Below are 22495 nucleotides of genomic sequence, written 5' to 3' on the forward strand. Positions count from 1 at the left end.
CACAATTAGGCAGGTCTTCCAATGCATACTTCTAGAGATATCTTTGAAGATGTTATGGGTGTTTCTGTAACTGTAGATATAACATCTTCAAGGCTGTCTCTCGAAGTGTGAATTTGAAGATTGAAAGCAAAAGACTGGCTTATCACTCTCTTTCACACTGTGTCCTGTTCACTACCAGAACATCTATCGCTGGTTGTGAGATGCTTGCGTGAATCCAAAAAAGGGAGATCCAAGCCCCTCACCAGCAACCATGGTTTGATAGTCAAGAGAGTGAGCCAGATTTGAGTCCCGCTCTGCCTCTGGCCAACCTGCACAGTCACCCTTGGTGGCTCTTGCCTATATGCCAGTTTTAAAACAAATCTGTAAATCATTTTGCAAGTGGCAAAATTATATTCTTTTTGCCTAAAGTATCAAATGCTGTCACAACTAAAAAATTCAAGTTTTGTAGCTATGTTTTAGCACATCTTTATCGTAAATATATCAGAACTGTCACTAAATAGAAGTGGCCAGGATCTCTCTCTCTTTCACTGATCTCTGGGAAGTCCTAGCCAAGGAACAGGAGGCAGGGTGGCAGGAGCTGGCGTGGGGCAAGCCTGACACCTTCCACTGCAAGCATTGTAGCTAAAAGGCTGCTTGTCAGCTCTAATCATTTTCCCTGCAGGAAATGTCATTGCTTCATTGCATTGCAAGAAAATGATGTCATGGTGTGGGGCCCTGATCCATTTCCTGACTTTTAACCTGAATCTTGTAACCTTTTCAGCTGTACTGTACCCAGAAAAAAATGGAACACATTGACTGTAAAGGCCAGTATGTCTCATTAAGGCCTCTGAGGTTCCAGGATGGGGGTGACTTCTGCATATATGTTAATGATGGAAATACGGTTTTGTTTGGGTGTTACATTCTCGGTTTGGCATGGGCCCAGGACCTAGGAAAGTAAACAGTCTAGGATGTGTCTGTAATTTCTTGGCAGAAACCTTTCCTATACTGAGTGAAATTAGTGGGGACAATGTTAAATTTAATTAGGAAGCCTTGCTTAGTTTTGGCTTTGTGGTGGTGGTCTTCTCTGTTAAACTCTGTGTGAACATGAATAATGGTCCCTGAACTGATATTTAAAATTTTACATACTGCATTTGTGTCTCCGTGTCTTAGGATTGGTTACAACCCCAGCCTAAATGACATTATTAAGCTATTTCCTGGAATGTCAAGGGTTGAAATTGCCCTGTCAAGAACGACTCTGTTCTTTCAGGGTTGCAGAGAGCAAGGGCTCAGATTGCATTCTTGCTCTGTTATTGTAAGTTTTTCCCTGGCAGGAAACCACTAGATCTCAGAAAATTTGCATATATCCAATGAGAGTGATCTCCTGTATGGAGGTTTTCAAGATTGCATGACAACATTGTGGAAGAATCTCATATGGGGAAAGGGGATTTTTTTTTTTTGGCTTTCCCCAAGCCCCATTTTAAATAGTTTCCTTCCCACAAGCTGATGTGTCCACATTCAGAGTTATAAGTAACCCAGCCTATTTTCCCGCCTTGGCGCCTGCCACTAGTCCAGTAATATCAACAGCCCCACAAAACTGAGAACAGGCTGTTTAAAGTAAAAGTGCCTTATTCTTTGCACTCTGTAAAGGAAACTTTTGGGAGTGGGCATGTGATGATGAGCATTAACCATTTAGTTTCCCCAGGCAAAGGCATAGCAAAAAACCCAGTACAAAGGTACATGCAAGAGCTAGAAGTAACCGGACACATTACTTTGTTTCTGATTAACAGTTTATACAAGGGATTCCAGTTAACCTAAAGCACTTGCTGTTGGCCTACTTCTCTTATGTATCCATTTGGGATCCTCAGAATTGTGCACATTTTGCTGATAGCCACTTGCACAAGTTCCAGGAAGTGACTATTGGATTTACTGATCCAACAGTTAGTGCTATAGGGGCTGGAACTCCAACTGTTGATAAAATGCCCAAATTGTTGTTATTTAGTTGCTAAGTCATGCCCTACTCTTTGTGACCCCATAGACTGTAGCCGCCAGGCTCCTCTGTCCATAGGATTTCCCAGGCAAGAATCCTTAAGTGGGTTGCCATTTCCTCCTCCAGGGGATCTTCTTGACCCAGGGATCGAACCTGTGTCTCCTGCTTGGCAGGCAGATTCTTTACCACTGAGCCACCTGGGAAGTCCAATTATACTTACACCAGTCTTAAAAATGCCCAAGTCATCTTAAATCCTTTTAGAACAGAATAGGATCTAAATAGGAAAACAAAATGTAAGTAGACAAATAAGTAGCCATGGTGCCCAGTACTAGCTGGGAATGCTCAAATAATATTAAAATTAATTCAGATAATATACTGATAAAATTGAAGTCCAGTCCAGGGCTAGATACCTTATTACTGCATTGTGACAGATAAATATGTGTTGATTTAAGAGCTCCACTGGGAAGCACCCTAAAGGCTTCCATACACCAGCAATTGAGCTGTGTGTCTTTGAACATGTCACTTAGCCTCTCTGAATGGTAAGTTTTCATTTGTAGAATGAAGGTATTTAGCATTGTTATGTCTATGGTGTTAGGTCGAAAATTTTCTGTACTTCTCCATTCTCAAAAGAATGGACTTTTTAGAGACTTACATTCAAAGGCATGAAATATGGCTTGTGGGCAGGGGTTGTCTACAGCAGAAACCAACCCAATTTTCTAAAGCAATTATCCTCCAATTAAAAAATATAAATACAAAAAAAACTTTAAAAAAAATAATTTGAGTGCTTAGGGTGTGTTAGGTTCTCTGCTATGTGCTTGACTCATGAGTATCACTGAATTCTCTCTGCAGGTCTGGGGATTAGCCTTGACCATTAGCTTCATCTGATTAGGGAGGAAACGGAGTCTATTGCCTAAATTGACAGAGGGCCAGGAGCTGAATCCAGGTATTTTTCATTCCTAGGTTGCATCCATTCTCGGCTATGCTACACCAGTGCATCTCAAACTTTAGTGTGCAGCAGGATCACCTGGAGGAGGGCTTCCTAAAACAGAATGTGGGACCCAACACCAGACTCTCCAGTTATTACACATTCCCAGCTGATATTGCAGATCTTGGAACCACATTTGAGAACCACTGAACTGTGCTCTCAAGGGCTACAGATGCAAGACCAAGACATAGAGATTATGAAAAGCAGGTCTCCAGCCAAGACAAGAAAGACCTCTACATTTAGAGTCGTTCGATAGCTGATGGAGTATGCCTCTTGGAAATGGCTGAGCTGTCAGGAGCATGTGGATCTTGGATAGTCAATGAAAATTTGGTCTACAGTGCCTCTACTAAAAGTGTTAGTTGCTGAGTTGTTTCCAACTCTTTGTGACCTCATGGACTGTAGCCCATTAGGCTCTTCTGTCCATAGAATTCTCCAGCCAAGAATACTGGAGTGGGTAGCCATTCCCCTCTCCAGGGAATCTTCCTGACCCAGCGATCAAACCCTGGTCTCCCACATTGCAGGCAGATTCTTTACTGTCTGAGCCACTAGAGAAGCCCAACTAAAGTCCTTTCTAATTAATTAAACTGTTTGTCTTAAGTGCCAAAGACCAGCTACAGAGGGGTCAGGAGGGAAGGCCATAGTCCCCCTGCAGGAGACCTTTCTCATTATGCCCACAATTCAGTTGTGCTTTGAAGATTTAGAATCACTTCCGTAATGGCAATGAAGAAAGGCTGAAAAGCGTTTCCTTAATTTGGATAATATGAAATTACAGTTTAACGGAACATCACACAAAGAACAGGAGGAACTTAAAACAGTTATTCACATTTATTCCATTTCTATTTCAAATTTTAAAATTCTATGACAACAATGATACAATTTCAATTTTTGTATCATAGCATATAAATCAGAAAAAAGGTTAACTATCAAAAGGATTAAAATGTACAATTATTTCAATTTTTATGTTATAAGAACATGGAGGAAAAAAGTTTAAAGATCAAAATAATTTTAGAAATATTTCAAAATAATGGTCACAAATATGACAAATTTAAGAGGAACATTGCTTCAAATTTATTGTCCGTTCTTTTGACCCTAGGAAGAAAAAAATACAATACTGTTTATTTCTACAATTTATCAAAGAAAATAGAGTGTCATTTCTGACATTTAATTTAGCCTTTTTTATGTCACAGGAACCTAGTGAAGAATGATTCAAGTAACAGCGTCATGGTACCACTTAAGGATTTAAGAGGAATCACTAGAGAGAACAAAATTGGTGATATTGGTGGAAGGGGATGGCAGAGAAATATAAAAAAAGAAATATGTGTGTCATAAAATATCTGGCATACACATGAAACAGCCTGGAAGAACCATTACTTTTGTGGGCAGGGGTTGTCTATGGAGTGGGGACTCTCTCTGTTCATTGTCTCTTTTGGTCATTTGCTGTTTTGTCTGGTTTGGGGTTTTTTGAAAATTACGGAAGGCTAAAAGGCATGTTCTGAAATCTTGACTGAGCCAAGAATTGAAATTTGATTAGAATCGAGGCGAAGAGAGCAAACATGTGAGGACTTGTCAAATACCATGCTCGGTGTAAGGCTCTTAATAGTAATTAGATCATTTCAATTTGCAACATGTGAGGTAGGTGTTATCTCCATTTTACCAACAAGGAAACTTAGGCTCAAAGAGATTCAATATTGATTTGTTCAAGGCTACTCAAATAGTTGATGATAGAAGAAGCCATTACCCTTCAAACTGTTTGACTTAAACAGTATATATCAGATCCTGTGTGTAGCCTAATATTGAAAGCAATTCTTCAGTAAACCACCACTCCTTGGTTGGGGAGCATGGGTTCCGACTCTTCGTGACCCCATGGAGTGCAACAGGGAATTCAAATCTACTTTTCTATTGTATTTGTTTCTGGAGATTCTTCTTGGATTCCATGACCATAGTAAATTTCCCCATGACATGTAAATTGTCTCTACATTTAAAATTCTCCTGCTGTAGGTTTAAGTAAGCTGTTAGCTATGGCTAGAGGATATAAAAAATGACATTTAGTGTTGCAACCTGCTTCTCTCTTCCTCTTTTGGTTCTCACACTCCCAGTCTCACCTTTCTTGCTCACCTTGGTCCCTGAACTGGAGGAACTCACGTGCTCAGAGAGGAGCTGAGTACACATGATGTCATGTGAAGGTGTATGAAGGGGAAAGCAGGGGAATGATACAAACAGATCTGAAGCTGAGAGTTCATTCTAGAACCTGTGTGGGCGATACTTTTTAAGAAAGAGATTGGAAGTGAAGAAGTCTGAGTGAGAGAATACGGGAGCCAAACCAGGGTCCCCACGGTTGGCATACAGAAAAGAGGACAGAGTAGAGAAACACTTGAGAGGTAAGGTACAGTTGTCAGGAGAGGAAGTGTCATAATGTCTGGATTGGTTCCTCACCTCCCAAAGCCTCCATTATGTTTCACCCTCATTACTTCCTCTCTTTCTCTCCCTTCTTTCATTTGAAGAGGGGTCTCAGGCATCCAATAATAGCTGTCAAGTATTCCCTCCAATTAAAAAAATTTAAAGTGTCCAACCAACAATGCTGCAATCCTAAATGGCTTTGTATTCATAGATTAGCACCATTACAGTCATTCTGAAATATTCATTAGCGGAAATTGAGTTTTCTTTGTTGAAAACTGAATTTACATGATTATAGGGAATGGAGGCTTCTGCTTTCTACTTAAGTTTCTGCCCTGTTATGAAATAAAAATTTCTTCTTTCTTTTAAATCTATTTCTAATTTTGAAAACTATGACATTGAAAATTTGTTAAAAATGTATTCACAATAAAATAATATTTTAGACTGAGAGTAAGTAACAAGGGGGAAAGCCTATTAGGGTATTTTTTATTAAATGTTTCAACTGACTGACTGTTAAAAGGAAAATATGTTGAACTCAAAACAATATATAAAGTAAAATTCAACAGAAAGCAGTTCTCTGGCTGCTAACCCCTCCCCACCTATTGCTCCCTCTTTGACAAAATATCAAGCTTATTTTAATACATTACAATGGACACTTTAGTCTCATTTCCTCTCTTAGTAAGTTGCTATCACCCTTGGTATGGTTCCACTGATTAAATAGAAAGAAAATATCCTGGGAAAAATACTTCCATTTCTAAAATATGAGTTAATTTTTGTCTATGGATAACATAAGAAAAATTGTCCATGAGAAGCATGATTATGCCAAGTCACTTGGAGTATGTAAAACTGGAGATACACTACCTAAGAGGTGTGATACAGTAGCAAGGAGCCTGGCCTCCAGGCCCTGCAAGCCCTGGAAGAGAACCCTGATCTGACATGAATACTTGGACATCCTCGTCTGTGAAATGAGTTCAGTGAGCTTTGGAGTGTTGTGAGGAATACAGTAAGCAAAGTGCCTGATGAACAGTAACTGCCCCATAAATAGCAGCTACAGTTATTCTTCTATTCCCCAGTTTTATGTAACTACTATTATTATTCCAAACAAAATTATGAGATAAAAGGAATAGTGATGCCCTGAGTTGTGATTCTTTTTCTAGATTCTGATTTTTCTACTGGCCAATTTGAGAAGACCACACGATAGAATTTATGAGGAAGAAATACAGTGCATTCTTACAGTTGTACGATCCTGCTTCAGTTTTACTGGATCTACCCAAAGGGATTAGTTCCCAGAGGCACCAGAAAGACCTTGCTATATAACCCAGCATGGAACCTCAGACCTTTAGAATAAAGTCATAGATGAACTTGTTTCAGGTGGGATGCATAAGACAAGTGCTCGGGCCTGGTGCACTGGGAAGACCCAGAGGATTCGGGTGGAGAGGGAGGTGGGAGGGGGGATCGGGATGGGGAATACACGTAACTCCATGGCTGATTCATGTCAATGTATGACAAAAACCACTGCAATGTTGTGAAGTAATTAGCCTCCAACTAATAAAAATAAATGAAAAAAAAAAAGCATGTTTCTATTGCTAAGGATGCAGAGTAGGTTTGCTGGAAGATTAGGAACCAGTATATTGCTGCTAATCTGCCTTTAGTTTGAAGAAAGGAAAGTCATCCACTTATAATCTGTCCCCATGTTTTAAGTTGCATTTAAAGGGTTTACCTACACCTTTTATGGCAAATATTTCTCAATTCATTGAAAAAAAAAAAACCATATCACATGATAAGGGGAAAATATTTTCTTTCCCCCTTTCATTAAAAAAAACAACCCCAAACATAACAATGAATAATGAAAGGAAAACAAATGAAGCCATTCCATTCCATGGAGGAGGGGCAGAGTAGCTGCAGGGGACAGCTGCAGTGTGTCTGGCATCCCAATTCTTTCCTTTCTCATCACTTTATTACTTACTGAACCAAGAATGTAGACAATTTCAGCTATGGTTGTTTTGCATGTTAGTTTTTCAACTTAAATTTTATGTGGTGCTCATTTGCCCCATGCATTGAATGCTAAGCCCACAGGATCACTTCAGTGTATTGTATGGAGCCACGCAAGCAGGGGACTCTCAGTCTTTTCCCAGCTCCACCCCTTCCCACGAGGCCCTACAAATTTGGAAGGACTCACTGTCTTGGTCAGCCTGGACTGCTATAACATACAACCAGATAATGGATGGCTTAAGCCACAGATATTTGTTACAGTTTTGGCAGCTGGACTTCCAAGATCAAGGTGTCAACAGATTCAGTGTCTGGTGGGAGCCCACTTCCTAGTTTGTAGATGGTCCCCTTCTTGCTGTATACTGTTTTGGAGAAGAGAGAAAAAAGGCTGGTCTTTTCATTTTCTTATAAGGCACTAACCCCATCACAGAGTCTCTGATGACCATCATGACCTCATTCAAATCTAATTACCGCTCAAAGACCCACACCTCTTAATACCATCACAGTAGGGGTTAGGGCTCAGAATTTGGGGGTGATAACATTGGAGAAGGAAATGGCAACCCACTCCAGTATTCTTGCCTGAAGAACTCCTCGGACAGAGGAGCTTGGCAGGCTAGAGTCCACAGTCACAAAAGTCAGACATGACCGAAGTGGCTTAGCATGCATACACATGCACGAATATTTAGTCTGTAGCACTCACACCATGCTTTCGTGTTTGTCAAAATCATCAAACCCTTCACACCTCTTTCAAGCATCTCTTCCTCTGATTTTAGTTGGGTACCAATTGACTGCATGCTCATACACCAGCACTGTGTGACCTTCAGTAAGATGTTACCAACTCTTTATGTCTCTCCCCTCCCCAATCCATATGTTGAGACCCTAATCTCTACACTGTGATGGTAATTTGCAATAAGTCATTTGGGAGAAGTTTCCATGAGGTCATGAGTGTGGAGCTCCCGTGATGAGATTAATGTCCGTAAAAAATGGGAGACAGTAAGATTGCTCTTCTCTAGAACTGGGCCCTGGAAAAGCTATGTGAGCACTCAGTCATCCACAAGCCAGGAAGAAGGCCTCACCAAAAACCAACCATACTAGCACTTTGATCTTGACTTCCAGTCTCTGGAACTGTGAGAAATAAATATGTGTTGGTTAAGCCACCCAGTCTACAGCATTTTTTAATAGCAGCTGAGCTGACTGGGACACAAGATGACTTCAGTCCTACTGAACTGAAAAGGCACAGGAAGCAAGAAATAATGAATGTGGTGATTCCTAAGGGGGTGCTTGATTCATTTTTGAAAACATGTTTTTGAACTTACAGAAACAAATCCTTAGGAGGGAATATTTTTCATCATAATATTGACTGTTACATATGGATCTGAAAAAATTTTGATTTTGTTGTACAATGCAACCATAATTTCCCCCAAATCCTCCTTCAAACCACCACTTTCTTCTTTTTATTTTTTATGATTTTTCATAGCTTTCAAGTTGCCTGCTATGTACTATATTTATACAAGAGAATTTTAATTTTCAGGCAGACACTTGAAGCTTTTAAAAGCATTTTCAGTGTTCTGTTTATATGAAAAAGTGTGAATCAGAAGCATATTTTGCAATGTTTATTAGTTTTAAATAAAAATTAAAAAATATTACTTATCCAGTTCAGCATGCAGGGAATCTAACAACACAACTACATGAAGATTCATTAAAAGTAGAGTCACTATGTAGAATTCTGTATCCCAACAAATGATCCACCTTTCCTTCTAAAAAAGTTGTCTGTTTTCTAGAATTTTGATAAACAATCCATTTATTCTACTGCTGAAAATTATACCTAATGTAGCTGAGATTTCTGCTTGATAACAAAGGTTTGTTCAGGCTGCACATATTTCTTTTGGGCTAGGGGCAACAGTGGTGTATTTATTAATACAGGACAGACATCATATCCCATTATGTCAGCCGCTCATCCTTGCTAATGAAATGTGATTTTCCGCCCCTACAGATTAAGTAGCATCAAGTCATCCAAGAACATTCACCAGAGACAGGCTTATTAAAGTTATCTAGAACCCTCAACCACACTAGTACTCCATTTTATGTAAATTGTATAACTGAAATTCTGTTTAGAAGTGATATTAAGTAAAGCTTGTGCTAGGAAGAGAATTTTCATCAGAGTCTCTTGGGACATGTGTTAAAAATGCACATTCCCTGCCTCCAACCCCAGAATTTCTGATGTAGTGTGAAAGGACCTGGAAAGGATTTTGAAACCTAGTTTCACAAGAACCCTGGGTGATTCTGATACCATTGAACCCCTTTGAGTAACATGTTGCAGTTCTACTGGGTCCTAAACTCAGAGCAGAAACCACACACCTAGGAACTGTTCTGAGCAAGATGGGCAAAGGCAAAAATCTGTGAAGTCACAGACTCTTTCTCTGCTTTCAATTAATTTTCTCTCTCTCCAGGCACTTTAGGTGGTCTCACTGTTGAGTTTCTATGGGGCTGGCTTACCAAGCTCTGCATATATTTTTTTCATTCTTTTCTCCCTATCTTCCACCCCAGGTTAAACCTCAATGTTGTGGGGGTTATGCCTAAAATGATAGCCAGATGTCTGATTAGCCACCCATGTGAAGGGGTTATGACTGTCAACTCTTTAATGGGTGGTTCTCCTAGGCATATGTTCCTTTTAACAAATGACTCTAGAAAGTTAGGTCATTCACCACAAGGGAGGGATCTCAAATACTAAACTTCTCCGGCAGTACAGTGGGGGTGGTGATTTTGGTCTGCTTGCCTTGTTTCTCAGAGAGTTGCTTGTAAAATCAACTCTGTTCCTAAGAATGTACAGGATTTCCTTTGCAGATTTATGAAGAAGTTGAAGAGGACAAGACTGACCACAAAAGGCATCAAGAGTGCCAAATTCTTGTCTTCCAGCTTTACTGGTTGGTGTTGATAGGATGAAACTGGAAAATAATTGGCTAACATAATCCAAGTTTACTTGACCCTGATATAATCCTAACTTGAATCATAAGGTCAGTGTAAGAGTCTAGTGGGAAATATCTCTTTAGGGATAGGCTGTTCAACCTACAAAAGAGGGACCAAGTGTCAACCACAGGAATTTTGAACCAGAAGTCGCTTGTGCTGTTCTTCCAAACAACCCACTCTAACCCTCAAGGAAGCCAAAGCCTTGCATCTTAAAGGTCTGGCAGAGGAGCAGAGGATACAGGGTGGGTGATGAAAGAGCCCAGGGTAAATCTGGCCTAATGAAGAGAAATAGCTCTGAGGTCTGAATCTGGTCTTACTATCCACTAAGGTGTGTGATAAGCTGGGCAAGTCATGTAAATGCTTTAGCCTCCATTTACTATCTGTGAAATGGACACATACTAAATATTCAGTTTATATTTCTATTATCGTATCATTAATATTTTTATCAGCCCTTTTGGAAAAAGAAAGCCGAATCTGATGTTGATGTAAATCAGTCTCTTGGCTGGGGTAGAAGTAGAAAGAGGGGGAGAATTTTGGTTATACAAGATACACAGGTAAGTAAGAGAGAGAGATCAAGTATTAATATACCAAACTTTCCATGTTAGCATTTAAAATGCCACAAGAAGTGTCTGCCCTATTCTGGAAACTTACATTGACATGTCCATTCTGGATAAGTCTTGCAGAAAGTGTGATGAAGGCCATCAGGGACACACAGAACATGGCAAAGCTCAGGCACAGGTCGAGGGCTTGCAGTGTCAGGTGGTACTCTTCATAGTGTGGCGGGTCCACACAGACTGATGGGAATTTTGCATACGGAAAAGGAAAAGCAACTGCATAACCAAGGTAACTGATCCCTGCAATCCCTGAAAGTGAGTAGAAGCAATACGGGCCGAGGAGAGCAGAAACCAAGGCTACTGTAAAATGAAGTGGGCATCCCATCATGCTCAGAATCACACAGGTGAAACTAGCTTCCCACTGAAAATAAAACAGAAACAGATTATTACTTAGGGAGCTCGATTTTTTAGAAGCTTCTTAGCAACACGAGGGAAAAAGAGAGGCTGCCTATTAATCTTTTCTACTGGGAAATGACGGAGAAATGGGTTCCAGCCGCCTCTTTAGTTCCTTTTGTTTTCCTCTTGACCCTTCAATACGGGAGAATAACATAGCAACCCACTGGGGCAGAAATGAAATCAAGTCCATTCAAGAAACATTTATTTATCTCCTATCACATGTTGAGAACCAGTCTAGGGTGGGAAAAACAGAAATGAGTGAACAGAATCTCTGCCTTATTCTAGGACTTGGTTATTCAGGGTGGGGTCCATGGTCCAGAACTGACACCCTCTGGGAGCTTATTAGAAATGGAGAATCTCAGTCTCTTGCAGATCTTCTGAGTCAGAATCTGCATTTTAACCAGATCCCCAGGTAACTCACACATAAAGTTTCAGAAGCCCTGCTGTGGCCATGGGAAGAGGAGCTATAATCTGCTCAAAGTAGTCATTCTGTACTTGACTCTATACTGTTGAAATGCAAGAAATAGACTGTATCCTTTTTATGGGAGAGGCAGTAGAGAGATTGGAAAGAGATCCCAAACAGGAATTGAGAACTTGAAAATACATCATTAAAACAGACAAGACTATAGATCCATTTTTGCAAAATGTAATTCACAAAGACTAACACAGGTTCTGTTCTTCCCAAACTATTAATGCAATACTTAAATGCCATAATCACAGTAACTTGTAGAAAATGCTTGGAGCAGGTATCAGATAAAAATTAGTCATTTAAAACAGTGTTTTGTTGAAATGCATCATAATAAGGCATAAATTAGACAAAATTCAGTTTTAATCAGAAATCACATTCTTTGTGTTCTATCCTGAACTAGTAGAGATTTAACCTTCAAACTTACTCTACCACTTTACTTGACATCTATCTATATATTTACCAGGTATCTCTGTGTCCACTCTTTGTGAGCCAACAGTAGGAGGATACCAGTTGTGATGGCCTGGAAAAGGAACATGGTAAAACAACATCCATGAGAGAAGGTACCTCTGGAAAGAGTTCAATCTGCTTCACAGTTTGACAACTTTATCATGAACTGGAAGGATTGCAGATAGCTAAATGGGTTTATGGCTTTGATTGCCTCCTCATCAGTGATGCCAATGAGGAAAAGAAGCCATCAGTGTCACAAAGACACAATTCACACAGGCTCATTTTTAAATTTTCTATCTTGCCATTGCCATCACAATTATAACCTTTACTACTGTAAGATGTCACTGCAATAAAAGCTTGACTTTATAACCCTTGCCATATGTTTTATTTTGGTTAACTGTCTATTGTTCATCTCTCTCACAAATTGCTAAAATTACAAACAGGAGGAACTGGAATGGAAATGTGTCACAAAACCTCCTCCCCACCCCATCCCCGAACCTATCCACACCCACCCGGACAAACCCTCCCAGTAGCAGCATATCTTTTACTGTTTGCTTTCTTCAGAGATTTTGCAGGCTTACCCTGCTGGTAGGATACAAATCCATGATCTCTATTTTTCAAGTAATAAAAATTAGTGCATGATGGGGCATTTATGGTTCTAGGGGCAGTGGTGTCCAACTTTTAAGAGATTTTTTTAACAGTCTCCGTTGAAGAAAAAGTTCCCAAATGCAGAATGAAAATAGTTCAACATAGGAGGGAATGGTGTCATCAGAATTGAGTAACAGATAGTGGGGAAAAATTCTGGACTCATCTTCGATTTGGCACTAGGTCTGATGGAGACCTTTGTGGCCACTGAATCCAGAAATTGCTTATTCCCAACCCATAAATAATTTGTCCCTGTGCAAGGAATGTTTTGGGGTTGAGAGAGAAAACCAGAAAGAGATGTGCCCGAAATAAGATATAGAATGAGGACAGGACTAAAAATAGTTACAATTTAGGGTTTTGACAGAGAAATAAACTTCACTGTGTGTATAGTATCAACAAATTTAAGGAGAAAAAAAAATCAGAGCTTTTACCAAAATGGTTTTGTGGGATGTTACTTTTTGTAGCTCCAGGTCTGGTATATTTATTGTTTTGAGAAGCAGTTTTTCATTTTCCTAGCATATTCTATTTTGAATATTGAATTTAGAGAATTTGAGAGTGAGGGGGGAAGCACACATACATACACTCACACAAAACTTCTCATTGTAGCTAAGCCTGAAATTCCAGATTTGGCATCACCATCCCATTAAACTCCCATGGATAAAAACAGAACCATCTGTAGTCAAACGAGGTTGGACTTGATTCTGCAAGAGGAAAGTTTCCAAGCGACCCTATGGAGGTTGAGCCAGCATAAATAGTACAACAAAACAGAGAATTATTAAGAGCAACCGTAGCACTGATGCTAAGCCTGGGGCCAATCTCTGCTTTCAGAGGCAAAGTGCTCAACTGACACGTCACTCCTCCACGCAGAAGAAACTCTAAAGCAAACGAAATAAAAAGCAAAGGAGACACCGCTCCTGATTGAAGTCCCAGTAGATAACTGACATTATCAGATGCTTACATTCTAGATGGCCTTAGCTACGTTGGCACAAACTGTTTCTTTCCTTTCAAAAGTTGAAAAATCCTGCAGAATCGCAGCTGCCTGTTATTTCTGTTGTAGCTGCCAGCTTGAATTTTGCTTTGTTTACACAAAACTTTGAAAAAGATCTTTCACGGGGGAGGTTGGTGTATGAATGCCATTCAGTAACTTGTTCAATCCACCCTGAGGATGGTGACTCAGGACGCAAGCACACCCAACTCTCTTGGTGCCTGGCTGTGGGTGGGACATGGAGTGAGAGTGTTCCCCCGAGAGTCACGGGCTTTCCCCTTGCCTCCTCTCATTAAAAAATATATATATATTTTTAGATAGGGAAAAGGAAAAGAATTTTAAAAGGAGAGATTTGCAAATAGGGAAGAGAAGACAACTGGGAAAAGGAAATGGTGAAGTTCTGAGAGGTGAAGAGTTGGGCAGAGAGGAGCAGTCAGCTTGTGAGGAAGGGAGAGGGGAGGCTATGGTTGGGGAGGGTGTGCGGGCAGAGGGTGACCCAGCCCTGCCCCCTCTGCCTTCTTGTCTGGCTGTGGACTTGTTTTCTGGGAGCAGCTTGAGGGACATTACTTGGGTCTGGCAAAAGTTGCTGCTCACATTCTGCCTGCTAATTGTGAACCTTCCCACTAAATCTTTAAATGGCCCCAGTAAGGATGCAGTTCCCAGAAGCAGATGAATTGAAGGAAGCAGAGAGCTTCACAGCAGAAATAGAAACTTTTAGAGGAATCCTTATAATATGGGTTAATTTGTTCACTTACAGACATCTATTTTGGGGGTACTGGTTCATTATAGGCACTATGCTGATGGAATAACAATAATAACATTGAGAATTTATTGTGCATTTACTGGATACCAGGCACTCTACCAAATACTTTACAAGTGTTATTCATTTAATCCTCACAATGAATGACCCTAGGAGGTAAATCATTTTCTAGTTTTTAACTGAGGCACAGAGAAGCTAAATAGGAAAAGCAAGCTCACCAAGCAATAATTATACAAACCATGGCTCCAACTCTCAACGGAATTTACATCCAGATGTGAAAGGAAGGACATAAGAATGTCCACAAAATTAGGCAGGAAGAGTGAGTGCTTTCTGTGTGAGAAGAGGTCGGTGACAAGATACCACTTCCGGGGGACAATCGCTGATGGAGGCGATTGCTTGAAGGATGGTTGTGATTTCAGTGGGAGAGACAGAGGAAAGGGCAGTCCAGGCAGCTGGGACCTCATATACACAGGGGAGAACATGGCAGGCGTGCTTGGGGGATAAAAGGTGAGGGGACCCCGGACCATCAGAGGGTTGGTCCCTGGCAGAGAGGAGTAGGAAATCAGGCTCGAAAGCCGCAAGAGGCCAGGTAGAGGAGGGCCTCAAAGTCCAGGCTAACAAATCTGAACTTTGGATGATGAAGCAACACTGAAGATTTTCAAAGACAGGACTAGATGGACACAGCAGAGGTTTGGAGAGATAAGCTGTTTGTTGCATGCTGGATCGGTATGGAGTAAGACCTAGAGATCTCTATAAGATCCTGCTCTTCAAGCTTTTTCTTTAAACCTCTACCCATAATGAGATACACATTTTGTGTCATGGCCAAGTTATAAATATTTTTACATGATAACACATAACTTTATTATGTGATATAACTCTTTTCTGTTTGATTTTATTCTATATGTTTAAATACTCACTACCCCACAACTTGATTTTATAATCCACTAACACACAGATTCTCACAGTTTAGCTATCAAAGTTTCAAGGCATAAAACCTGAGTGGGGTGGGAAGTGGTAAGGAGGTAGGCAGGGGTGCGCAGAGAGAGCGAAAAAGGAAAAGAACCTAGAGATTTTGCCTCGTGGGAAAAATACAAGTTACTTGGCAGTAGATTGGACATGGTGGGGTAGAAGTGGGGTGAAATGGGCTGGATTCGTCTGTTGCTGCCCTAAGTCTTAAAGACCAGTATTATCTCATCTCTTGGTAACTTGTCAGACATGCAGAATCTCAACTGTCCTTTAGATTCATAGAATCAGAGCCAACATTTTAAACAAAATCTCTAGCTGATTTGGCTTTCCAGGTGGCTCAGTGGTAAAGAAATTGCCCTCCGATGCAGGAGACACGAGTTCAATCCCTGGCTCAGGAAGATCCACTGGAGAAGGAAATGGCAACCCACTCCAGTATTCTTGCTTTGAGAATCCCATGGATGGAGGAGCCAGGCATTGCTCTGTCCATGGAGCTGCCGAGAAGTGGACACAACTGAGCATGTATGTGCACACTGGCCACAAGTGTGCTAGTTGGTTCGTATGCACATTTCAGTTTGAGAAACACTAGAGGAAAGGATTGAGTCAAAATTCATTTGAGGGTTTAAATTGAGTTCAAAGACTGCCAAGTCAGAAGAAAAAAAAAGTGCTTTTGGCGGTAAGATGATTTCATTTTTGGACAAATTAAGCTTTAAAAAGTTTAGGATAGCTAAGTAGAAAACTGACCATTGCCTGGTTGGAAATCACAGGACTGCTGACGCTATAAGAGTCTTGAGCATTTGGTGCCATCAAGCCTCTTCTCTAATGGATGAGGAAACTGCAGATTGCATGAATGAGTCTAGCCCCGCTTTTCTCCAAAGTTCCTATCTCCAAGCAGGACTGTGGGTGCAGCACTGCTGCTCACTGTTGGCCAAGTCACTGGATCCTGCAGGCTTTAGGTCCTGTTTTTAAATTCACTGCACTTCAGTCTCTTCATCAGAATTTGATCTGCAGGCCAGGTTTTCCAGGATTAAAGTGGAGCTCAGTCCTTAAGGCACTATGATCTCCTTGCTGCACACTTCTAGCAGCTGATACCTTTAAATAACCTACATCAGAAATCCTAGGAAAACTGCCTATCGCGTTGCTGTCCTAATTGAGGTGACAGTCTGAAGATGAATATTTGTGAAGAATAAAAAGCCTTGAATGAAAGTCACCAAACAAATACAAAGTATAGATGACTTCTAAAAATTTCTCTCTTCTAATCTCAAAAGAGATATGGAGTCATTTTCAAAAGAAAATATTATTGAAGTGTAAAAATCATCTTTCTACCAAAGGAAGATAAATTTTACACACAAGTTGAGAAGTGATTGGCAGAGATGGCTGCAGGATGAGTCAGAGACCTTTTGAGATTGACCCTGATCAGACAGAGCTGTGGTTTACTATGAAAACTCACTAGGAAAAAAAAAATCAGACTGTTCCAAATTTAGATATTATTGAAAGAGTAAGCTTTCTTATTGCTTTCCTTCTCATGAGGGTATTTTTCCTGCTTCAGTATAAATATCAGCTGGACCTTTATTCTTTGCAATCTAATCAGAGTTCAACTGTATAAGGAGTTTTGTTCTATCAAAATGGAGAGCATGGGATTCACCACTCATTTAACACTGACAGTATCAGGCAAATTCAGGCAAATATCAGGCAAACACTGGCAAATATCAGGCAATATTTACTGAATATCTAGCATGATATTTACTCACTCTGTTTTAAGTGTTGGACATATAGCAGTGAACAAAATAGAAAAAAAATCCTGCCTTTGTACAATGTACATTTGGGGAGAAGGGTGACAATAAATAAGACAATTACTTTGTATATTAGATGGTGTTAAGGGCTATGGGTGAAAAATAGAACAATGATGAGAGACTGAGAATACTAATGTGGGGGAGGTATATAATTTTAAATACAGCAATGAGGGAGGGCATCTGTGAGAAAGTGACATTTGACCCAAGAACTGAAGGAAGTTAGGGAATAAGCTATGTGAGAAAAGGCTTCAGACAGAGAACTGGCAGTGCAAAGGCCCTGAGGCAGACACACCTTGGAATGTGATGGAAAAGAAATGACCTAAAAGAAGAGTGATAGGAGGTGAGGTCCAGGAGGTAACATGATAGAGAACTCAGCATGTCATCAGGGAACAGAGTGGGAGAGCGAGGCAGGTGCAAGGGATTAGGAACAAAGGGCTTAGACAGAGAGTGGGGCATAAATCAAACGCATGGTATTAACTAACATTTGTAGGGCTTTGAAATTGGCAAAACTCTTTATTATGAAGTCTTTGTTCAAATTGTGTTCATTCTCTCTGAACCTCTTAGGTTAGACAGTTTCACATGGGCTCTCTACCTGTGAAATTCCATGGTCTATAGGTAAAGGCAATGAAGAACCAGCTGAATGAGTGCCCTGCTCTTGACTACATACCAAGAATGTCAAAGTCAGGCCTTGAACAAGGCCCACCTTCCCAAATCCTAACTCTCTGACTTTACTTCCCTATGCTGTCACTCTCAAAATAAAAAAGCCACTGACTAATTCCGGGCTACCATATCATTTCTCTGGGCCTGATTAGCTAAATGAAGCATGATTAGTAAAACAGATATTTGGTGTAGAAAGTTTATATTCAATAATTTGTGAACTAAGTCAAATCACCAATATCTGTTGACTATATTATGATAGAACCAGCTGGGATAAGCAAAGATTTATAAGAAAGGGAAACAGGGTTGAGCTTTAATAATGGTTTTGTTAAACTCTGCATTAGTTGTAAAGTCAGAATTTTCTTTTTAAAATTGAATAGAAAATACAAGAATTTGCTTCACACAGAAGCTAAGGTATTTTTTTGTGAATCTTTTGTTCTATAAATCTACTTATATGTATGTTTCAATATCTATTTTTTTCCCTTGAAAGATTTGTTTATGTACATTTCAGGTCTTGATGTAACATATTTTTCTTACTCTGGGTCACTAACAAAAAAGTTGGTAGTCCTTTGTATAACTGTCATCTCTGCATTCTAGTAGATGTTTAATAAACATTTTCTTGAATGACTGTGTGGTTTGTGGTAGGGGTTGGGGGAAAGAGGAAAAGTTCAACACTTGGATGGTGGTTGTAAAAAATGTGTTAAATAAAGAAAAGAAAAATGCCATCAAGTGGTTTCCACATTCAGTTCCACGCTCCTCCCATCCAGTGTTCCTCCATCTGCACACCATCATTAAACCCTCCTAGACTGAGTGCCTTTAATAGCAAGACTTTATTTTACTTTCTATTGTAACTCAAGTTTGTAGTAGGCTATCAATATATATTTATTTAATAAATAAGTAAAAATGATATTTCCTAGGGATTTGCTTTTAAATGCATCTCCATTAAAGTTTGATTTTTTAAAAAGACCTGAGGGAATTCCCTTAAGACTTCCCCTTACAGTGCAGAGGGGTGAGGTTTCAATTCCTGGTCAGGGAACTAAGATCTCACATGCCTTACAGCCAAAAAAGACAAAAACAAGGAAAAAAAACATAAAACAAAAGGAATATTGTAACAAATTCAATAAAGACTTTAAAAATGGTCCACATGAAAAAAAATCTTAGAAAAAGGACAAGATATTGCCCCTCTCAACAGTGGCTATATTGTAAGAGAAAACCCCATAAGATCAACAAGTTTCAAAATCAAATTATCTAGTTTCCAATAATGAATATCAGGCATCCCGAGAAACAATGAGAGAAGGATTTGTTGAATGTTCAGGCCTCTGTAACTCCTCTTCAATCATGCCACCATGGTGGCCACCTACTTCAAAGCTACCTGTGTTTGTTTCTTTGACCCAGGAAGCTGAGGTACCAGTATCATTGTTCATCTGTGAGACCATTTAACAGGCAGACATTGAGCAGTTACTTAGTATCCACATGTATCTGGCACATGCAGGTTTGGCAACATATGAAGCTAGTGAAGCCCATCACCCAACTTCTTCAGTTATTTTCAGTGCAAACAGTTTTGTTCACAGAAAATGATGGGAGAACTAAGATTTTGGGCTTGCAAACTTCTTGGTCACATAAACACACCTTAGTGTTTCTAATAAAAGTATTTGCCTGAAAATTATTTTACTCTGTTCTTCATTTAAAAATTATTTTTCATGGTTTGTATTTTCTTTCTAAACTCAAATTTTGAAAGATAGATTTCTCAGAATGTCAAGGTGAGAAGAGTCAAAGTAAGTTTTGAGAGAATAGCATTTCATTATAGTATATCTGATATACTGTGTATGTGTGCATGCTAAGTCACTTCAGCCATGTCCAACTCTTTGCAACCTCACGGACTGAAGCCCACCAGGCTCTTCTGTCCATGGGATTATCCAGGCAAGAATACTGGAATGGGCTGCCATGCCCTCCTTCAGGGAATCTTCCCAACCCAGAGACTGAACCAACATCTTTTACGTCTCCTGCATTGACAGGCAGCTTTACCACTAGTAAACCTGATATACTGTATACATAATTAAATGACATTAGGAAAAATGTGTATTTTAAAAGATAACTAATAGAAATCAATGTTCTAAGGTACAATCTGATTTTCTGTAGAATTTTTATGTCTTCATGTTGTTGAAAAACTTTAAAAGACGTATCATTCTCATCCCTCTTTCCTTTATTCTCTCAACATATGTAATAAAAACATTAATATTGAATATTTTCCTACCAAAACTCCATTCCAGATGGGACAAGCAATCCAGACACTCCATCCTGTGAACCAAAACTTGCAGGAAAAGACTGGGAAGAAAGCAAGAACTCCAGAGAATACACTGAGAACCCCCAGAGTGATGAGAATCCAGCCAGCAGACTGGTATAAATGCTGCATTTTCCTCTGTGACTTGGGTTCTGGGTCTCAAAGACGTCTCGTTACCAAAACATGAGAGTATGTCAGGGCTCGATAAACAGAAGTTTCTAAGAGACAGTAGCCATGACACATGTGGACTGTTGATCCACTTGGAAACAAGATTATATTTGTTTTTAGTGAAATAATAACAAAATGAAGTGAAATAATCCTCGACATAAATTTGACACAGTAAATTCTAATACTTCAGACAGGGACAGAGAGATCATTCCTTGTTTTGGGCCACCGCCTTCATTCCCTTCATTCTGCCCTGTCGTGGGGAGTGACCACTTCCTGGCTTAATCAGATTCAAAGGCTTGCTGACTGAGCTAATTGTTTCTCAACTCAACCTGCCTGGTGGTTGCAGCAGAAAGCCAACATCCTTTGTGCACAATAGATCCACTTTCCCAGCACAATTTCCCACAAAACAAAGTAAAAATAAGCACTCTGATCACTTTTCATTACATTTAATTTAAATGATTTAAAGCAAAAGAAAGACCACTCCACCCCTTCAAAGTTCAGTTTTATTATATTATTTTTGAATTTTTGATATGAATTTATCCCCCAACAGGCATAAGCTTCATTAGAGACTTCTACATTGTTTTCACTAAACCAGCTTCACCTCAGTTTATTTATTTTTAATTCAATTATCAAGTAAAGGGCCAAGATGGAAATGAATGCAGTTATAAAATAAACTTTGAGGAGTAATTCATTAGTTTGTTGAATTACTGATCTCCATTCACGAATTATAATTCAAAATTTAGATGATGGGCTCATGGCTATTTAAGCAATCGCAAAAGTTCATCTCTTAATTTCTCATGCGTTGTAAGAAAGTATTTGCTTTTGATTCAAAGGACAGGTTTGACCATCTCTTTCAAGATAACATCTGGAAAACACAGACCTCTTTCAGAAGATTTGTGATTAAATAGCCTATGCAATGTTAGTACCTTTTCTCTTTTGCCTTAAATACAATGAGGAAAATAATTTTGTTGATGGAAAGACTGTGGTTTAGAACAAGGCTTTTGGAGTCAGGCAGCTAGGATCCTGTCCTAGTTCCACTCTCTACTAGGGATACGTCCTTAGGCCAGGGCAAGTCGCTTAGATTTTCTAGGACTGTTTTTTCATGTGGGAAATGGGAACAAAATGAGCATTTATCTTACTAGGTGATGATTGTGAGGATTAAATGAGCCAATACAGGTAAAATGCTTAGCACTGAGCATGTGCGCTCATTCAGTCACGTCCGACTCTGTGACCGCATGGACTGTAGCCCACCAGGCTCCTCTGACCATGGGGTTCTCCAGGCAAGAATACAGGAGTGGGTTGTCGTGCCCTCCTCCATAGCACTGACCTCCGAATAGCAAAGATGCTTGAGAAGATGCCTGTTATTTCGTCAGAATGTTTCATCTTTGGAGTTCTTTCAGAAGTAAGGGACAAAGGCATAGTTTTCATTGTTTCTCTTATCTGTCATCTTACAGACACTATATTTGACCCTTCCTGATAGCTTGGAAAAGCTCCCAAAGGATGCTCGCGGGAACAGCCGAGGAGAGAAGCTTCTCTCTGATTCTCTCCCTTTTTCTGTCTTAATCTCCATCCCACTGTGTGACCCAGATTTTGAAGAAGTTGCATTCCTAGACAGATAGAATTCAGAAAACCAGCTCAGACTTTCCACTATAGCAGTTATTTTCCATCTCCTCTCAACACTCTGAGTGTCGTCTCTAATCCCCAACCCCCCACCAATGCCACTAGGTAAGTTCCATGTGATCAGAGGCCTTGTAAGTCTTATAAATCCCCTTGGTGTATAAGATATTGCCAACACCTAGCATCATGTCTAGCACAGGGTAGATACTTAGGACACACTTGTTAAATTAATTAATGAACACATTCGACTTCCCAGCTATGCAATTGGGGTCCCACGGGTCTGCCTCCTTGCCACAGCCAGTGCGTGCTAATGTCAGTGTGTTCCCCTGTTACAGAGGCAAGGGGTTTGGACTGAAGAAAAACTTGTTTGGTTTGAATTGTTTTGACTTTTTCCTTTAC

General features: G+C 39.9%; 1 protein-coding gene across 1 annotated transcript; it reads right to left on the reverse strand.

The window, feature by feature from the left end:
* Window positions 1-3854: 3854 nt before the first annotated feature.
* On the reverse strand, window positions 3855-20469 carry TMEM212 (transmembrane protein 212). Its single transcript, XM_020878100.2, has 4 exons — window positions 20285-20469; window positions 12241-12300; window positions 10953-11276; window positions 3855-4040 (listed from the first exon to the last, which is right to left on the reverse strand). Exons 1-4 carry the CDS (start codon window positions 20441-20443, stop codon window positions 4020-4022), a joined length of 564 nt encoding a protein of 187 aa, XP_020733759.1. The 5' UTR covers window positions 20444-20469; the 3' UTR covers window positions 3855-4019.
* Window positions 20470-22495: the final 2026 nt, after the last annotated feature.

Source organism: Odocoileus virginianus, chromosome 4 (genome assembly GCF_023699985.2).
Source record: "Odocoileus virginianus isolate 20LAN1187 ecotype Illinois chromosome 4, Ovbor_1.2, whole genome shotgun sequence".
In the NCBI taxonomy this organism is placed as follows: Eukaryota; Metazoa; Chordata; class Mammalia; order Artiodactyla; family Cervidae; genus Odocoileus; species Odocoileus virginianus.